The following is a 13,426-nucleotide window of genomic DNA, read 5'->3' on the forward strand; positions in this document are numbered from 1 at the left end:
CTGACGGTACCGCTTCCAAGCTTTTGACATGTGGTCCACTCTCTGATGCGATTTAGCGCTGGATGAACTTTCTAGACTTCCGTGGAACTGATCAGCTTTTTTAAAGGGGGGTTATCTCTTGCACGTCAATGTTGTGACAGACAGTGAGATAATGTAAGATTATATCTAATCCTCATATTTCTTAGATTTTTTTGTTGCATTGTTATAAAAAGTCAGAAAGTCCAGACGGTGGATTAAACGTTGAAGTATTTTTGACTGTGACCCATATCCTCCCTACTCGGGGTTGGCAGTGGTACATTCCAGATGACAGCTCGTTCTGAGCTAGCTTTCATGCCTGAGCATCAGCATACTGTTGGAGCCACAGACAGTGTAGAGTTATTTGATAACTTGGTGGGTTATTTGTGCCATAATAGTCTCATTTGAAACATATATTGACCAGAATGTCTGCTCCAAAGAAGGGAGACTTGTCACCAAGTGAAAAGGAGTTGTTTGAGGTTATTACTGCAGGTAAGCCGGCTAACGCTAATCCCTGAAAACATCATACAGCAGTTAGCTCCTGTTAGTTCGTATGAGAAAATATGACTGAATTAAATAACTGACACACACGTAAAGCCGTGATGCATGTTTGCAGCTCCTTTATTAATAGCAGTTCACTTTAAAATTAGCTGTGGCAAAACTTGTGAATAACTGGTGTTAGCTCAAAGCTAATCATTCGGGCTAAAATGTAGTCCCACCTCACTAATGGCAACTTGCAGGATAACATGAGTTTTAAATGTGATCTAAGTGGACCGAACTACATGGTAGATGATTATGCAGCATATAAAGTGCACTATAGCAGACTAATTTAGTACAAAATATTTGAATTTAATTTATGCAGCTGCATAAGTGGCTGTAAAACCGTAGTGTTGTGTGTACTGAAATAATACTGAGGGGTTTTTTGTCTTTAGGAAACGTTCAAGAGGCCTCAAGGTTGCTGGGCTGTAAGGATGTTCGAGTCAACTGTTTGGATGAGGTAAAAGAGCATTTCTGATCGCAATATCGAGAAAAAAAACATGCACATGTAACAAAGCACGTTATCTGTCTCGTCTCTTTTGCGTATTTCATCTAATGTTCACCTGCAATGATAATTTTTAATTAGGTTTAATTTATAGTAACAGTGTATGCACTGATAATTCTTTTCTGAGTACAAAAACTAAGTCTGGTGTTATAAATTGACAAGTTACAGGACATTTTTCAAAAGCTCTTCTCTACCTCGTCTACAAGGTGGGGGTGGGCGAGGTCATAGGTTTTTATTATTTCTTGTCTCTTATCCTTTTGACAAAAATAGCATTCATCTCTAATTATTATATAATCATCTGGCCAAAATGTTCAAATGGTAAAATAATAAGTACAGATACCAGCTGTGATTTCTCCTAAAAAGTAAGTCTTTTCATTTCAGGACTGCAGTTTTATTTGTTTTAAGGAGTACACATGATGAGCTATTTGAGAGAAGCTTAAACACATGTATTGCTGAATAATTGGACGAATTATAAGGGACCACTTGGAAGGGCTTTAGAGGAAGTTTTTTTTCTTGTCCACCTGTCAGAACCAGATGGTTGTAGTTTGATGTTTTTTAACTTTACGGTACCTGTAGCAGCTGGTGAAGGTAAATAGAGATGGACAATAAAAACAAGCATTTTTAACTCTGTTTAGTAGCAATTGTAATAACTGTTTGTTTGTTTGTTTTAATTTATGAATTATGACTTTTTTCGGTAAATATTTACTCATTTCTGATCTTTTCTTATATTGGCAGTTTTTCTCAACTTTTTTGTCTTATCCACAGTATGGGATGACTCCTCTCATGCACGCCGCTTACAAGGGAAAAGCAGACATGTGCAAGTTGTTGCTTCAACACGGTGCAGATGTGAATTGTAATAAGCATGAGCACGGATACACAGCACTGATGTTTGCTGGCCTGTCAGGTAAAACTAGCATTTTGGTGTTGATCGTTCCAGCAGCATCACTGAAGAATCAGTTGTTTTTTATTAAGTGTTGTGACTTTCCTCCTTTTGTGCCTGCAGGAAAGACTGATATCACATGGATGATGCTGGACGCAGGGGCAGAAACAGACGTAGTTAACTCTGTCGGAAGGACTGCTGCACAGATGGCAGCTTTTGTTGGTACGTTTGAAGTAATGGTTCAGTTTCAGGTCTCAGTGGTCTACACACAACGACAAAAAGACAGAGACAAAACATTTTTAGTCAGAAAAATAGTAATATTTTTTTTCTTCCTTTTGTCTGGAAGAAAAAAAGCTAGAGCTTGGCATTAGCTTCAGTTTTTTTTCTTATTTATTTATTTTTCTTTTTAATAACATCCCTTACCTACATGACCTACATTAGATACAAATTATTGGAGCTGACTGATCTTGGGTATGATCACAGTTTTTTGTTTTTGGTTTTTTTTTGTTGTTATATCACTTCAGGTTTACCTAGCTGCTACATTCCACCATCAGTGGCCTCCATACACACTGAAGAAGTCTTAGAATTGCCTTTAGTTTGAAGTTCTGTCGGTGGTTGTACATTTGCTAAAATGAACAAATAAACAAATGAACAAACTCCTTTGTTCTCTCTTTAGGGCAACATGATTGTGTCACAGTGATCAACAACTTCTTCTCTCGTGCCAGACTGGATTACTACACTAAGCCTCAGGGTTTGGAGAAAGAACCTAAGCTACCAACCAAACTTGCTGGACCTTTGCATAAGGTCATCATGAGCACCAACCTGAACCCTGTCAAGGTAAAGCTTCACTGATTTCTGAAAGGTCATCTTATAAAAATATATAATTGATGCAGCCACTGGTACAGATTAAAGTGCTGTTGCAGTCTTTTATTTATTCATTTGCAAATATTACTCTTATTTCTTCTGGTTATGGGCATTGTGCAGCAAACTTTCAAATACATTTTGTCACCAAGCAATGGGGTATGGTAAAAACAGCCAGATACTGGTTTAGCTCTGATTGACTGGTCAACAGTGGGGATGTCCTGTGGTGCACTTGGAGCTATGATTGGAACAGAAAATCAGATTTTCGCATCACATGTTATGGGCAAAGACATTAAATATAAACTGCATTTCTTTCACTAAGTAATTTCTTTTACTTTTCCTGTTTTCCAGATGGTGATGCTGGTGAAGGAGAATCCTTTACTGGCGGAGGTGGACGCTCTGGACAGATGTCGCCGTGTGATGGAGCTCATCTGCGAGAAGTGCATCAAGCAGCAGGACATGAATGAGGTGTTGGCCATGAAGATGCACTACATCAGCTGTGTGCTGGGAAAATGTGCCTCCTTCCTCAAAGACCGTGAGGACAAGCTGGATGGTCTCCTTAAGAGGTGTGTAATCTAAAATTATTTTTGTTAGACCTACGATTTTTGTTGTGTGTGTGTTAAATAAATGTAAAGGTAACACAGATTAGAATATGTTCTTAATTTCATTTTTTGAATGCTTCTAAGCAGCTTTTCATGGTAGGGCATTTGTTTTTGTCAGTGTTGTGACCGACATGGATTGTAACAACACTGATGATGAAAGAGCTGTTGGTTATTGTACCCAATCTTACACCCAAGCCTGATCCTGAGTGGAGCTCTGTCTGCTACAACCAAAAATTTGATTTTAGATTCCAAAACACAGTGAATTAACTCTGAAGTTATTTTTAGGATGGCATCCGCTGTACAGTTATAAATACCTCTAATCCTTGTTTTCCAGCTTGCTGAAGGGTCGGGACACCGATGGTTTCCCTGTGTATCAAGAGAAGTTTATCAGAGAATGCATTCGCAAGTTCCCATATTGTGATGCTACTCTGCTGCAGCAGTTGGTGCGGAGTATCGCTCCTGTAGAGATTGTGAGTTTGCAAATCCAAATCACTGGAAAGCTAAATTGATCAAAAGGCTAAATTAAGCGTTGTGTATCGTTTCATGTAAAAAAGTCAGAACTTTGTTTTTAGTGGGTCTCATTCAAGCTTAATGTGTTTTGTAATTAGCTATGTGTGGTGGTTGATTTGTGTCTTTTTTTTTTTCTTTCTAACATCATTGCAGGGTAACGACCCCACAGCTCTGTCAGTGCTGACTCAGGCCATCACCGGTCAGGTCGGCTTCATGGACGCAGAGTTCTGCACGACCTGTGGAGAGAAGGGAGCCGAGAAGAGATGCTCCATCTGTAAAATGGTGAGTGTCAGAGCTACAACAGATTGTCAGTTTCACCTCAACAGTGAAGCTTGTTGTTGTTTCTTTGTTTTAATTTGAGGTGAAGTTATTTCTATAATCTTTTCTGAGAGTCCTAATCTTACTTTAACTGACTGCTTGGATTGTTCACCTATGTTGACATAAATGGTTGTTTATGTCAAAACCAGGTAATCTACTGTGACCAAACTTGCCAAAAGATGCACTGGTTCACCCACAAGAAAGTTTGTAAGAAGCTCCAAGAGCAGAGAGAGAAACAAGAAGCAGAAGCAGCCAAACTGAGGATGCAACAGAACAAAGGTACTTTCTCCATCAGAAAGCTAAAATAAGTCATACAAAATAGTCAAACAAACATTTGTCCCGCAAAAGCATCTAAAGATGTTACTAAATGTTTATAATAATGGTGTTCTAGTAAAGTAGCATCAGTTCCATTTTAAGGTCATTTTAACACCAATATTTGACTTTTTTACTTAAAATTGTCTGCTTCAGGATCAGTGTGAATACTGACATGTTTCAATATTTTTTTAATTAAGTTTTTTTTCTTTACTTTTATGTTATTTTATGTTATTTATTACTTTACGTTGTTTATGGAGACATAGCTGAGATACAAATTGTCATTTAAAAAAGGAAATTAAGATTAAAAGCTTTCAAAATCAGTTGGAATGATGTCATCACAGCTTCTTGATACAAACCAGTTGAGCTTTTTCAGAAGGTAGTAAAGTTCCTTAAACTAGCATCACACGTGATTCACAACCTGTACAACTGGACCTTATTATACGTTTTCTTTTTCTATCCACTGTTTTAATGGTGGATGCTCATATTAAACATGGCTAAATTTTTAAATGATGAGTTGGACTGTCCTTAAGACTTTTGTTGACAGTTGTCTGTTGTTGTTTTTTTTTTAATTTTCTCTACTCTTGGCTCTCCATGTTGTCATAGAGGAGGGATATCCTTAGTAGTCATCCCAGCCTCACTGACTGTGCACACATGGTCTCAACCCACCTGCTGTCAAATCTGATGGGTGTGAGGGTCAGCCAATCAGCAGAAAGTTGCCTTAAAGGAAGGATGAACTAAGGGGCTGCAGTAAGGCCCAGTATGAAATGAATGAGGCTTTTTTTTTTTTTTTTTTTTAAACTGACAGTCATCAAGAGTTGATCGGGGATAAAACACAGAGCTGCATGTGATTAAAATAGGCCCAGTTTGAATGACTTGTGTCTTGTTTGTCTTTCAGAGGAGAGTAAAGCTGTGCAGGATGCCACAGACTCTATGCAGGAGCTTTCAGTAGAGACTAGCAGTGAGGTCACCACTTCAAACTCTGCAGCAGAAACAGATACATCAGACCCTGCAAGCACCCCAGCTGCTGACAACTGAAGAACATCTGACAGTTAAAGCCAATGACCATCTTCTCTAGGATCTATCCACACAACACAGATAGAGAGCAAACTGGCCATAAGACTAAACGCCAGATAAGGACTCGAAGAAGGACTCATATTTATTAACAACCTGAGACTCTCACCATAACAGCAAGACACATCCGAGGAATGCCACAGTCTTTGTGTCCTTTTTCCAAGTTAACTTTTCAGATGGAATTGTCATAATATGTGAATGTGAACACTGCGTAGGCTAAAGTGTTTTTGGTAGACGTCACTGGGAGGGATTAGTAATGGCTCACATCCACTATGGGAAGCAATTCTGCCTTAAACTGTAGCAAACTGTGTGCGAATGAAGTAGCCAATCAGAGTTGTTGTTTGTTTGCAGTTATTTGATTTATTTCTGGGACGTCTTTTGTACTGAAAACATTATGGGAGCTGTGAGCGAATGGCATGGCTGCACAATGTTGACCAAAAATGTATATTTTTAAATATAAGTGACATCAGTTTATTTTTCGTGAATGATGAGGTGTGACTTTAATTCTCAGGATTTTCCAAATTCTGACTAAATGAAAACATTTCCTCCAGCATCCACTGTTGAACAAGGACATCATGTCAGGAAGGCAAGTATCAGTTTGTCTTGAAAGATCTCACTACTGTGGTTTTGATGTTCTTTAATTTGTTGTGCACCATGAATTATTAGAGAAGCTGAAGTCAAAATATCAAGTTCAATAAGACTGTGATTGTTCTGAGAGCTGGTGACTTCCAATATGTCTGACAGCTTGATCTTAAATACATTAAACAGAGACCAACTTCACTGAAATATGCTGTAGATTTTCATTTTTAAGTGTATTTATTTATGTTTATACACTCACTCCTGAAAGCATCAGAGTGTGTTTAGTGCACACACTTGTACAGTCAGTGGATAGCCTGTAAATCCTGTGAAACGCACTTACCCCTGATCACAAACTGCGCATTACTTTTGTGTTTCAAGCTGTGCTCGGTGTGCTCCTGTTGATTTGTTTCGAGTCTTCCTGGGCTTGACAAGCTTATTCAGCAGAGCTTCCCTTTTTTGTTCAAAATACCAATTAACACTTTAAACTCTTACTTATAAACATTAAAAGTTACCAAGATGCATTCTGGGACTTGACACCTTTTCATAGCTTAGTAAAGACGTGTGGAAAATCATTTTGACATAAGCATAAATGTCAGCGATGGACCAGGAGGCAGAGCGGTTCTGCTAATCAGAAGGTGGTTCGATTTCTCCAGTATGCATGCCAAAGTGTCCTTGAGCAAGATACTAAAACTCAAATTCCCCCTAATGCATAGATCTGGGTATGAGTCCTTGATGGGGCAAAGACATTCAAAGATTAGAATAAAGGGCTGTATGAATGTAAGCATAAAAACATTGTGCATTTCTGCATCACTAAATATGTTTATGTGACAATGTGACCCACATTGTTTGTGCTGCTGTAACTTTACTGTATGGTTTCCCTTGGTGGTATTTAACATCCAGAACTGACTGCATTTGAAAGAGCATGCATATCTTCTACAAAGAATCTGTAATTTCAAGCATGTTGTCGAGGAAAGAATTGGTTAAAATATGGCGCTTCCTGCTGATTTGAAACAAAGGCTAACTTCAGTAGACACTAAACCACATTCTCCTGTCCACTAACCCAGTCAAATAACATTTTGGTGTCATTTCAGATTTATACTTTTTACGGTCACCTTCTTCCTGTGATTGTTGTGGGAAATCTTCTATTGTAGCTTCTTCTTTTTTTTTTATCTTAAACCTTTACTGTTTTGGTTTACTGGTACTTTAGGCTATTCTAATTAACATTTGCAGTGCAGCTTTTGCTCTATTTTGAACATATCACAGAAATAATGAGAGTGGAGGAGAGATCTTTGCACTGTGTAATGACTGAACTCCTTGCATAGGAAGTTAGGAAACTATGATTGGCGTCTTCCAAAAGCCACAGACTGGAGGATGCGGTGACCATCCTGACTGTAAATCTGGAACGACGTCTTCCTCTCTGCTGGCTTCACTTCTGATAACACAACAGAGACAGTTCCAGTGTTTGTAATGACAAACCAAGTGTCAGATATGTCAGAACATCTGAACATCTTTACCTTTTCCATCTAAGATCTGGAGTGAGGGCAAGCTGTGGATCACATGGTGGCGATAGCAAAGTTCATGAGAGATGGGATTGAGGAAAAAAGCTGCATTTTAAAATACACAGTATAGTCAAACCTCCACATTTGCAGATGGATCTTTAAAGCATGAACAGACTTTCTCAGGCCAGGTTGTTGATCGTGATGGGTGTGGTTGATGGTTCAGGACTCACTGGCATTTTGGAGCTGCTGCATCCTCCTGAGCTCGTGCATTGTGTCCTCCAACCCTCTGATCCAGTTGTTGTGAAGAAACAGGATTTGCAGGCAGGTCAGATGACTTAGAGCACCTGTGTGGAAGAGAAGATTTAAAAAAAAATCAGAGTCATGACTACATATGTCTTCTTTTCTAGAAGTTTTTCTTCAGGTCCCTACAGAATATCTAAATGCACAAATGTGTATGTCGAGGTGAGAGAATTACTTTTAATAATTAAAAATAATTTATGCATTAATTCCAGCACATTTTAGAGTAAAATGGGTTTTTTTTTTACCACAAATCAAAAAACTAATCTAAAAATACATAAGTAAGTATATGAAAGAAAATAAATTGTTAAATGTTAAATCATTAAAAAGATGGGACTGTGTTATAACAGAGGAAACTATGTGTTATTTCAAAATAAAAGTACAAAAGTGTTCGCCACAAATGTGTTGTACCCTCTCCCAGTATTTCAGGGAGTTTCACAATTTAGGACCTTATATACATGTTTTTTTTCTTGTAATTCAGGTGATGCTCTTTCTTAAAAGAAAGACTGCAGCACTTGTTTCAATACTGAAAAGTACCTAACTAAATATGCTACAAACTGTGAGTAAAGAATGAAACATGTATTATATGCATATTTTAAAAATCTGCCACTTGACTGTCTTTTGCCACAGTAAAAATCACGTTTTTGTTGGGTTTTTTGTTTGTTTGTTTGTCTCTTTTTTTCATTCAGGGGAGAATGAGAGGTTAACCTGAGACAGACTTGATGTTGTTATTTTGAAGGTAAAGCTCAGTCAAGCAACAGTTGAAGGAACGGCAGCTGAGCTCTTTAATCTGTAAGAATTAGAGAGAAATAAATTTAATCGTCTGTTCCATCCTGTATGCAAAAAAAAGCTTTAAGTAGATTACCTTGTTATTGTTCAGCCACAACGTCCTCAGAAAGTGAAATCTTGATAAATCAGGAACACTGGTGAGTTTTCTGTTTAACACAATACAAACCGTCTAAATAATCTCTGGAAAGGTTTCCTCTGTAAGTTAAAGATATACATATATTTTAGAACAGTAAATGCTTTTCTTACTTTGTGGCAAGGCTGAGTTGACAAACATCGCGGTCCCTTCTTATTCCACGCTTCTGGAGAGAGTCTTCAATGACCTGTGGGTAGTAGGAAGAAAAAAAAAGGGTAAAACTTACGTTCATGGCTGTGAAATGGTTGTGAGTGGTGTTGAGGTTAAAGCTGATTCACCTTGCCCACCTCCATTGTCTGCTATATTTCCAGACCAAGTCACACCTGTTGCCAGGATACACCTGTTGAAATCACAACAAACACAAAAGCTGTTCTTCTATTTCAAAAAAATATGTGATTTTGTTGTTAGTTTTGTTCTTATCTGTAGGGCTGTGGGAGATTTATGCGCCTTTTTATTTTTTTCCCATTTTTGCACAGGTTAGAGAGTTTATGTTTGTAACATCTGCAGGACAGCCAGAGATCCAGCAGAGGGCAATGCTTCACCAGACCTGAGTGGCAAATTCAGTAGAATTTAGGTTAACACAGTACATGTAGCAACCTAAATGAATAGTCATTTTCTATTATAGCCAGTTTCATTTCAGCCACTTAGTGCAGTGATTCACATTTAAATCACAACAGTTTAAGTCTTCAGATGTGGAAAGTCATGTTTAAAGTACTTTTTTTCCCATTTACTTTATCTGAAATTTGATTGTTTGTTTTTATTAGCATGCTTGAATGAACTATGTGTGCAACAAGGATGGCTTTTTGACCCCAGATACTATCCTCATGTTTAGTGTCTGTTAGTCATAAGTAGAAACTGTCTTTTATGCTCTCAGACAGTTATTTCATGTGATTGGGAATGAAACAGAGCTCTAGACCCCATTTGTGAAACTGGCAACGGGAAAATTTGCCAAGTTACTTGTTATACAGTTCTTTCTATGTCATGCCTCTCTCATCTTCACATTGTTGGAAATTGTTTTACTTGCATAAATGTAAAATCAGGCTACATTGTTACATCTTCAACATTACATAAACCTTTGAATATTGTTCACTGTGGATTTAAATCTTAATTTTTACTCAAATAGAAAATATGTGTATGTAAAGTTATAATAGTCGTTTTCATTTACAAATATTGACATTATTATTTTATTTAAGTGCTTCATAGGCTTCCATACATTAGACTAAAACTGAAATTATGGCTATTGAGGAACTTGTGTTTGGTCACATCTATACTCAGTCTAATCTTAATTGACTTATTCACTTCTGATTAATCAAAGTACTAATATACTGTAAATAGCCTCAGCTCGGGGTCCATTTGATGGCTTTTCAATCACATTTCATAATCTTCTTTATCAGTTGGAACAGGCTGATGTGTAAAGTGGTTGCATAAAAATGAAAACTGTCAGTGGGAAGCATGATGATGACAAGAGTGATACCACCCCCCCCCCCCCCCCCCTCTTTTTGTTTGTATTATACATACAGAAGCTGACTAGCTTTGTTTACCACAAATGCCAGAAATGCAAAAACAGCTTGTTATAAATGGTAACTTAAGACAGCTAGCAGCATTTCTAAAACTCACAAATAACAACATATTTATTTTCCTTACATTGCCTTTTTCTACCTTTCCTTTTCAGTATAACATTTTGAAAGGGTAAAAAGCAAATTGGCCATTCCAGAGCTGTTATATGCTAAACTCTTTATTGGATTCCACACCATTAAATTTTGTTGTTCTAAGCATCTCGGAGGACCCGACAGTGCTCCTGTGTCGCATTCTCTTTTATCTTTTTGTGTAATCCCAGATTATGATGTTGAAACTTCAGGCTGGATCAGGTGACCCTGAATCCTCCATTAGTTACACTGCATTAGGCCTAGGCTGCTGGTAGTTCCCATGATCGGCTGAGTGCTCACTCAACTCTTGTCATTTCAACATCATTTCATTTAATCATTAGTTATTATTCATCTCTTGTCGTCTTCCATACTGTGTGTTTTATGCTGTCTTCCCCAGCTGGTCACGGCAGATGACTGCCCCTCCCTGAGCCTGGGTCTTCCGGTTGTTTCTTCCTTTTGAAAAGGAATTTTTTTCTTCCCAGTGTCACCAAGTGCTTGCTAATAATAACAGTGTAAATACCAGACAAGAGACTACAGGTAAACTCAGGAGATAACAGCAGTGACTGAGACACCAGCCACACTTTGTTCATCTTCTCCTGAAAACTTTTCCAAACTGTGTTGCCACATTGACCCTTCCTTCTTGGCTTTGTTCCAGGTGTTGTGCATACTTTTTGTACCCCTCCGGTTGCCCTCGCCACACCTCTCATTACTGCATACGGGCACTTCCTGATCACGCACACACTCCTGCTTGTCAATATGCTGTTAACCCGGCCACCTTTCATTTCCCATGAGGGTTGGGGGAAGCGCGTTCCTGCTGCTGAGTTAGAGCGTGTGCAGAGAGGGAGTCGCTCTCACCTTTTTTTTTCTTTTATATGGTGAGGACACAAAAGGTAGAGCCTATCATGTTTACCCTTCGGCATTAACCCACTCCCATAAGAAGCTCAGAGGGGCGTCAAAGTGTAAATAGTCCTCTGAGAAGAGTTGGCCACGTTGCCCTTTATTTTCTCTCGGAAGTAGAGTGAATGAGCCCCCGGTGTTCCTGTTTGAGGAAAAACAAAAGAGAGAGGAAACAATAACACAAGCTCAGTGTCAAGCTTAATGACAGAAACCAATCACCTGCGGAAGGGATAGAAAGGAATTACATTTATTCAGGTGTGGTACTACGCTGCAAAAACGACACTTATGAACGAAGCTTCCAATTTAATATCCATCTCCAAAGTCATATAAATCTGTCTTGAGAATTGTATGTAGTCAGTTGCATTGATCATGTTTCAAAATCCCGAAAGGTGTTGAGCAGGCCAGTCAACGTCTTTCTCACAAACTGGGAAAACCATTTCATTATGAATGTTTCTTTCTCTCCTGCCCAGTTTCATTTTTCTTTGCACTCAAACTTTTTTCTTACTTTCCTCCCTTATTTTGTCTTGTTTCTTTCCTTCATTGTCTTCTCCTTTTATCTTTCCCATTTCTATTTTTCCTTACTTTACACGCAATTTGTTTTTCTCAAGTCTCTTGATATTCGTTTCATCCTGCTAATGCTGTTTCTATTTGTTTTTCCTCCTTAATTTCCATTTTCCTTTCCATTTTTATCATTCTTCTTTCTCTTTCCCTTTTGTTTCTGCCTTTCTGCCTTCTTACATTTATTCATTTGCCCATCCTAACCCACTTCTTTCCTAAATTTTTGACAATTCTTATGAATTTTTAAACAAATTTCTAAAATTTTGATTTTTAACATCATAGTCCATCTGAGTATCTCTTCCATCTCACTCAGCAGAAGTATGACATCCTCAGGCTGTCTCTCCTGAAAAGGGAGACCAGCCCTAAAAAGTGTTTGTGTTATAATAAAAGCAAACAGGTAAGAGATCTTGCATATCAACTTTCATTCACATGAGCAACAATTAGTGTCTGTGCATGACACCGCTTTTCATATCTGTAAGACAAGCCTGGATTGAGTGTTCCCCACAAAAGTAATTATATCTCTTGTTGTTTTGTACAGCGAACACACAAAGACTCCAGTTAGTCTGGGCACTCGAATCATTAGACGTGTAACTGACAGGAACTGAGGGGTCGGCAGAGGGAGGATACAGCAAATTACCCACACACAGTATCAGCTTTCATCACTGAATTCAAGGCAAGTCCCAACATGGAGTATGTCTAATGTGACAAACTGAGCAGGAGGTACAGCTTAACCCGGTGTCTTTAACCGTCAGCCTTGCAGACATTTGCAGTTAATTTTCTAGTATCACTACTGAAGACGAGCACTTTCATCTGCACTTATAATTATCAGGTTTAGTCATGAGTGATGCTTTTTTTCCCCTTTTTTAAAAAACTTTCTGTGATTGGTCTGGAACACAGAAAGTCAGAGAGGTTAGATTTTTCTTTTATTTTGGAGAACATGCTGTAAAATTGTTCATAGCTCAGTCATTTTTACCTTTATTTAGAGTCAAAGAGCCTATTATTATAATTAATCCATTATTTTCATTTCCAGCTCAACTCTATTTTTATTCTTGGACTTCATTAGAGGAGTATGAGTCACCATTCTTATGTAGCTTATACTGAACGTTGGTTTCGTCCTTAAGTTCATGCACAGTTTGAAGCCAGCTGTTTTAGCTCATGTTTTTTAAGCCCACCGTTCCTTTAAGCCTGCTTTGGCTACTCCTCACAAAAAAGAAGGTTTGAACAGCAGGTGGGTGAGGCTGTGTGCCTGAGGTTACCATATAAGGGACATCCACTCTTTGACATGATAAATAGCCAAGAGTGCATTTTTTTAAGGGTAAAACTGAGTGTTTAGAGCAGTTTGAATCTCGAGATTCTGGCTCACAGGGACTCTGCACATACACAGACCTCATTATTATGAGGTCCACTTTATAGA

General features: G+C 38.2%; 2 protein-coding genes across 2 annotated transcripts; one reads left to right on the forward strand and one right to left on the reverse strand.

Moving 5' to 3' along the window:
• Positions 1-297: 297 nt before the first annotated feature.
• ankmy2a (ankyrin repeat and MYND domain containing 2a) lies at positions 298-6,695 on the forward strand. The gene is made up of 10 exons (XM_063486208.1): positions 298-507; positions 948-1,012; positions 1,823-1,961; positions 2,061-2,159; positions 2,614-2,774; positions 3,150-3,364; positions 3,735-3,870; positions 4,064-4,192; positions 4,378-4,507; positions 5,439-6,695. Exons 1-10 carry the CDS (start codon positions 441-443, stop codon positions 5,576-5,578), a joined length of 1,281 nt encoding a protein of 426 aa, XP_063342278.1. The 5' UTR covers positions 298-440; the 3' UTR covers positions 5,579-6,695.
• Positions 6,696-7,527: 832 nt separating this feature from the next.
• On the reverse strand, positions 7,528-11,891 carry LOC134635542 (leucine-rich repeat-containing protein 72). Its single transcript, XM_063484918.1, has 7 exons — positions 11,858-11,891; positions 9,025-9,088; positions 8,855-8,924; positions 8,698-8,779; positions 7,932-8,036; positions 7,708-7,785; positions 7,528-7,625 (listed from the first exon to the last, which is right to left on the reverse strand). The coding sequence occupies exons 1-7, from the start codon at positions 11,889-11,891 to the stop codon at positions 7,528-7,530; spliced, it is 531 nt and encodes a 176-aa protein (XP_063340988.1).
• Positions 11,892-13,426: the final 1,535 nt, after the last annotated feature.

This window comes from Pelmatolapia mariae, linkage group LG10_11 (genome assembly GCF_036321145.2).
Source record: "Pelmatolapia mariae isolate MD_Pm_ZW linkage group LG10_11, Pm_UMD_F_2, whole genome shotgun sequence".
NCBI classification, from domain to species: Eukaryota; Metazoa; Chordata; class Actinopteri; order Cichliformes; family Cichlidae; genus Pelmatolapia; species Pelmatolapia mariae.